The 6912-nt window shown below is 44.0% G+C and overlaps 1 protein-coding gene across 1 annotated transcript; it reads left to right on the forward strand.

Moving 5' to 3' along the window:
- The first annotated feature begins 567 nt into the window (after nucleotides 1–567).
- Nucleotides 568–4822, forward strand: LOC111947659. Its single transcript, XM_023956675.1, has 2 exons — nucleotides 568–773; nucleotides 848–4822. The coding sequence occupies exon 2, from the start codon at nucleotides 896–898 to the stop codon at nucleotides 4418–4420; it is 3525 nt and encodes a 1174-aa protein (XP_023812443.1). The 5' UTR covers nucleotides 568–773; nucleotides 848–895; the 3' UTR covers nucleotides 4421–4822.
- Nucleotides 4823–6912: the final 2090 nt, after the last annotated feature.

Raw genomic sequence — 6912 nt, forward strand, 5'->3', positions numbered from 1 at the left:
GAAAAGTGGACGCAACATGAGAGGAGCCAAGGATGGCCCATTACCCCCTAAAATGACACAGGAGCAGCCAGATGAGGATCAGGAGGAAAATGGAGCTTCTGGAGGAGTGGACAGCTCTGAGGGCACAGGTAACGAGCCAAGTGTTGCAGACCTGGTCTCTATTTTTCGGTCTCACATGAGTCAGCAGGAAGCCAGAGATGCCAGGCAAATGGAAGAAAGTGCTCGACAAGAAAAACGATTCAGAGCACTCCAGCATCAGTTTCAACTACTGCAATTGGAAGTTCAGGCACGTACCACCTCAACACCTGAACTGGTTTTACCAGAGCCTGAACTTTCCAACCGGGGACCTCTAAAGACGGCTGACATTCCTCATGTAAACCCCAGTAATGTGGCTGAGGATCCAACATGCCAACCATCAGGTCAGTTCCGTCTGTATGAGCCTCGACTAGAAAAATTCACAGACAATGATGATGTGGAACATTATCTAATCACATTTGAACGGATTGCGCTAGCTTGTCAGTGGAAAAAAAGAGAATGGGTTTTCCATCTCATCCCTTTACTCACGGGCAAGGCTAGAGCTGCATATGTACAAATGGATATTGATGAGGCCCTGGATTATGATAATGTTAAAGCTGCAATTTTGTCAAAGTTTAACATCAACCCAGAGAACTACAGACAAAGATTTCGTTCTCTGGAGATACATGCTGATGAAAGCCCAAGAGAGCTTTATGCCAGGCTCAAAGAGCTCTACCTGAAGTGGATCCAGCCAATGGGTAAAACTGCTAATGAAATTGGTGAACTGATCATTTTGGAGCAATACTTGAGGATGCTTTCTCCTGAGCTGCAGGTGTGGATACGAGAACATAAGCCAGAGTCAGCAGCAGAAGCTGCTAAGATGGCAGAGGTGTTTGTTGCTGCCCGCCACAGGGGACAACCATGGAGTTATACTGCCTGGAAGGAGAAAGATGGCAACAACCCAGCTCCTCAGTATCGGCAACGAGCAGCCAGTAATGTGGGTGTGCAGTCGGTAAGGGGAGGCCAACCAGCCAGAGTACCAATTTGCTATCTATGTGGAGTAGAAGGACACACCAAACCCATGTGTCCTAAAAAGACAAAGCTCACTCAAATGTGTGTGGCTCCACGCTTTGAAGCACCTGAGGGGCCTCCGGTGGGAGTGAAGTTGACACCTGTAGAAGTAAATGGAGAATTAATGACTGCTCTCATTGATACTGGCAGCGACCAGACTCTGGTGCATCAGCAATTCATCTCACCTCATCTGATCACTACAAAAACAATCCCAGTTTGTTGTGTACATGGAGATAAGAAATCCTATCCCACAGCAGATGTCTACATCAAAATTGCAGATCAAACGTATCTATTAAATGTTGGAGTTGTTGATAAACTGCCTTTTCCTGTTGTGTTGGGTTTAGACCTCCCTGTACTATTTGATTTGCTGGACACTGACCATTCATGTTATGTTGCAGTGACAAGGGCGAGAGCTAAGCATGTGGAACCACTTCCAACACTTAGTGCTCTACCTTTCTTTGATGCAGACTTGGAGGCTACACCCGGGAAGTCTCGTAAGTCCCGTAAGCAAAGGAGGAAGGAGAAGTTCCAACACACTGCTGTTAAATTCTCTGATGACCCTGAGCCAGAATTGCCGTTAAATTTCAGAATCCCAGACAACATTGTTGAAATGCAATGCAGTGACCCAACCCTAAAACATCTTTTCCAGAGGACGGAGGAGAAAAACACGGAGACTATGCAAAATCATGGTGGAGAAAACTTTGTTCTGAGGAAAGGCATTCTCTATCGCCAGCAGGGGTCAGCATTTAAACTAGTGGTTCCTGAGGCTGTCAGAGAAATTGTGCTGACTTTAGGACATTCAGTTCCCTGGGCTGGCCACTTGGGGAAGCACAGAACCATGAACCGCATTAGGAAACATTTCTACTGGCCTGGCTTGAGTAAGGATGTTGCAGTTTTTTGTAAAACTTGCCCTCAGTGCCAACTAACTTCTACCAGAGTCCCCTCCAAAGCTCCTCTACAACCATTACCAGTGATTAGCACCCCGTTTGAGAGGATAGGAATGGACATTGTTGGACCATTAGAAAGAAGCAAATCGGGCAATAGGTACATGTTGGTGATAACTGATTATGCCACCAAATACCCGGAGGTGTTCCCTTTAAAGACCATAAAGGCTAGAGAAGTTGCCTATTGCCTGGTGCAATTTTTTTCCAGAGTTGGGTTGCCTCTGGAGATCTTAACTGACCGGGGTACCAATTTTTTGTCCACGTTGCTGTCACAAGTATACCAACTTTTGGGCATCAAAAGCTTAAGAACCACTGCGTACCATCCTCAAACAGATGGCCTTACAGAGCGCTTCAATCAAACCATTAAGCAAATGCTAAGGAAATTTGTCAATGAGTCTGGAACAGATTGGGATAAGTGGTTGCCATACCTGTTATTTGCGTACAGAGAAGTACCACAAGCCTCCACTGGTTTTTCTCCATTCGAACTGTTATACGGACACGAAGTGAGAGGCCCTCTCTCTCTGCTCAAAGACATGTGGGAAGGGGATCGGCCTCATTCAGAGACTGTTAATGTTGTTTCTTTTGTTGTTCAGATGCGGGAACGGCTGGAAAAAATGAGTGAGCTGGCCCAAGCTCACATGGCAGAGGCTCAAAAACAGCAGAAGGTCTGGTATGATCGATCAGCTCGTCAGCGGTCATTCAGTCCTGGCCAGAAGGTGCTTGTTCTTCTTCCCAGCAGCGATAGCAAGTTGCTCACAAAATGGCAAGGCCCCTTTGAGGTTTTGCAGAGAATTGGGCAGACCACCTATCGTGTCTCAACACCTGGACAATCACGCTCCACCCGCCTACTTCATGTTAATCTCCTGAAAGAGTGGGTGGAAAGGGCTGAAAAGGAACAACAAGTTCTGCTTATCAGAAGGATCCCGGAAGAGGATGAGGTGGATGAGCAGTATCTTTCCTCAACTCTCTCACCAAATCAGGATCTGGATCATCTCTCTAAAGAGCAGCAACTTCAGGTGAGAGCCTTGTGCAGTACACCAGTATTCCAGGAGAACCCTGGGCGAACTGACATCATTCAGCATGACATCATCTTAAAAGACGGAGCTGTCGTGAAACGCAGGAGCTACAGGTTGCCTGAACGCCTTTTGACCAACCTGAAGGAGGAGGTGGATCTGATGCTCTCTCTGGGTGTGATTGAGCCATCTAAGAGTGAGTGGTGCAGCCCTGTAGTATTGGTCCCGAAGAAAGATGGGAGCATTAGGTTCTGCATAGACTTTAGGTACCTGAATTCAGTCTCCAAGTTTGACTCTTATCCAACTCCTCGTATTGATGATCTGATAGAGCGACTGGGATGTGCCAAATACCTGACCACCATAGATTTATGCAAGGGCTATTGGCAGGTCCCACTGACTCGTCACTCCAGAGAGCTGACTGCCTTCCGAACCCCATGGGGGTTGTTTCAATTTACTGTTCTACCCTTTGGACTTCATGGAGCTCCAGCCACCTTTCAGCGCCTCATGAATCAGGTACTATGTGGAGTTTCAGAGTTTGCTGCAGCCTATTTGGATGATATTGTTATTTTCAGTAATACCTGGGATGAGCACCTTGGACATTTGGAGAGGGTGCTGGATTGTCTCCAGGGGGCGGGACTAACTGTCAATCCTTCCAAATGTGTCTTTGCTAAACCCGAAACCGACTATCTGGGCTACATCATCGGCAATGGAATGATAAAACCGCAAACTGACAAAGTTTCAGCTATTCAGTCCTGTCCTTTGCCTGTCACTAAGAAGCAATTGAGATCTTTTTTGGGCATGGCTGGGTTTTATCACCGGTTCATCCCTCATTTTTCGGCCAGGGCAGCATTACTCACGGACCTAACTGGAGCCAGGAGTCCTAATAACCTCCAATGGACCAAAGAGGCAGAAGCAGCTTTTGAGGACATCAAGCGGGCATTAAGTAAGAACCCTGTCCTGTACAGTCCAAACTTTCAAAAGCCATTTATTCTACAGACAGATGCTTCTGATAGAGGTTTGGGGGCAGTGCTTCTACAAGGCCCTCCAGACGACAGACATCCGGTGGCCTTCATCAGTCGGAAACTGTTTCCACGAGAGGTTCAGTATTCAACCGTGGAGAAAGAAGCGCTGGGAATAAAGTGGGCCCTAGACTCCTTCAAGTACTACCTTCTTGGACGGGAGTTTACACTGGAAACCGACCACAAGGCCCTACAGTGGCTGGCAAGGATGAAGGACACAAATGGGAGAATTACCAGATGGTACCTAGCCATCCAACCATACTACTTCACCATCCACCACATCCCAGGAAGGAACAATTCCACTGCGGACTTCATCTCTCGCTGTCCCAGCGAGAGTCTTGAGGGGGAGGGTGTGTGAGGGCAGAACCCACTGCCCCACAGCTAAGTTAAGTTCATTTGTTATATTTTTCTTTTGAATAAACCATTTCATTTTATTTCACACATTTCATAACAAAATTGACTTAATGACTTGTGCACACATTTAGTTAATTTTATATTGTTTTGAGTAATTCTATTCTTTGAGTTCTGTTTGAGGCCTGATGCTGGGGCAGAGGCTGGAGCAGGAAACTTCCTGATGATGTGGCAGTGGGAGGAGCTGAAGAAGTTCCTGATGACTTGGAAAGGGAGGAGCATGGACAACTTCCATTTGGAGAAGATGGAGGGGAAAGACGAAGTGTATTCTTATGTTGGACTATTGTTTGTATTTTTTGGAATATGTTAAGCTTGCTTTGAGGTACAAGTTCAGTTTCTGTTGAAGCGTTAAATTACTAGTAATTTACTACTTTAATTAATATTTAGGTTTTGAATGTTTTGTATTTGTGCTCCCCTCCCTATTGTGTCATTGGTCTGATCAGCCAGTATAAAATCTCCCTAATGTTTCCTGTAAGGGGGTCAGTTTGAGTTCAGTTGGTTTGAGCTTTTGTTATTGATTCGCTCAGTTACATTTTTGTTAAGTTGACCCCATTTTAATTTGAGCCCCTGTCGTGTTGTGTTGGGTAAAATAAAAATCCCTGATTTGAAGATCTTTTTGTCCTGTGGCTCAATCTCTGCCGAGCAGACCCTGACAGTTGCAATAACAACAGGAACATGATGATTTCTTTCAGTCACAGAACACTGACAACTTCAAGCTACCTAATACAATTTACTCATAAGGCATTCTTCTTATGCAAAATCCCAAAGTGCTCAAATAAAATAAAAATGTAAATAAAATATCAAAGAAAATATACACAGTAAAGTCTTTGAGTTGATTATGTTATTCTCTAAAAACATTTCAAAAACAAACTCTGGTAGCTAGAGTTTGGCTATGATTGGCCAATCCTGAGGACTAATGATCTCAGTCATCCCAGAACTGTGTTCTATCTGATTGACTGTGAGAAAAGAGAGTGGTGCTCAAAAGACCCATCAACGTCCAGACCATCAACATGACTGGCATGCTGTGGCAGATCCATGAGAGACCTGTGCTGAAACAAAGGTTTGCAAACTTCAAGGGGATTTCTCTATTGGAAGAATTTCTGATAAAAAACATTACATTTTAATGTTGGTTTCATGCAGAAACACAAAGAAAGCTCATTGCATTTTTTGACATACAGTACAGATGATTTTATTTGCATCCATCCGTTTTCTGTTCCTGCTTTGTGGAGTGCAGGGTCAGGGGGATTTGCTGGAGCCTATTCCAGTTTTTTTAGGACAAAGGCAAGGAATGACCTGGAGAGGTCACGATTCCACCGTAGGTGACCTGGAGAGGTCACCTATCCTCCGCATAGTATTTTATGTAAGAGAATAAATATTTTTTCACAACTCTGTAACTATATCAATGTCTGCAAGTTTTTCTTGTTTGATAAACATGGAAATGACAAATTGATCATATAGATATTTCTAATAGACATTACAATAAGATGTGCTGATGTGAACTTATTGTGTATTAATGCTCTGTCTGTGATTTTTATGGGACCGCTGCCCTTCCTGGCTGTCGATCTTCATTGTGGAGTTTTTTAGCATTTTTCTTCAGTTTTCTCCAAGTCACGTTCAGGTTTCAACAAGAATCCTCCTTTATGCGGCTTTTATTTTCATTTTGTTGTCATTGGGACAAAATATTAATATTTTTTTAACTGTTTTTGAATTAGCCCAAACTGTCTGAATTTCGTTTAGAATTATATAGATCCGATTTTTCCCCTCCCCTCAAAAAATACTGTTAACACACCAGCAAATACATTAACACATCAGGCCTGATCCTTCTTTTGTCCATCCAGTACCTCTTCCATCAGTCAGTCCAGTGCCCTAAAACTGTCCTAAATTACTTAATCTACAAGGCAACAGCACTCCAGAGAGGCTGGCGAGGGAGCCCGATCTGTGGGGGCTGTGAGGGGATTGCTGTAATTACTGGGATCTGTGCACCGTATTTATCTTTTCAAGGGACGGGTGATCCTGCCATAAAAAGCCCAACATTTGGCAGTTAACTAATGCACACCATTAGACTGATTGTGCTGGATTTGTGTTTGGTGTGTGTGTGTCCCATATTTTCCTTCTGCTGTCATACACCGTGATTTGTGTTAAATAATGCTTGGTTGTTCTCTGTAATCCTGATTAAATGGGGGTTAATGTGTGTCTGTTTAACTTTTTCACTGAATCTCCAAGCGTGACCTTCCGCTGCTAACCAGTTTGCATAAATGAACTGGGCTTATAGAATAAAATTAGAAAATCAGGAGCTGCAGAAGGATGATTTATAGGGTTAAGGTAACAAGTGGCTCTGTATATATGCACAATGTGACATTGAAGGAGACTAATATTTTTTCAGCTAAATAAAAAGCATTGTCTGGTGTGCTCCTTTCATGAAAATAAACCCCGACAGCT

Source organism: Oryzias latipes, chromosome 7 (assembly GCF_002234675.1).
Source record: "Oryzias latipes chromosome 7, ASM223467v1".
NCBI classification, from domain to species: domain Eukaryota; kingdom Metazoa; phylum Chordata; class Actinopteri; order Beloniformes; family Adrianichthyidae; genus Oryzias; species Oryzias latipes.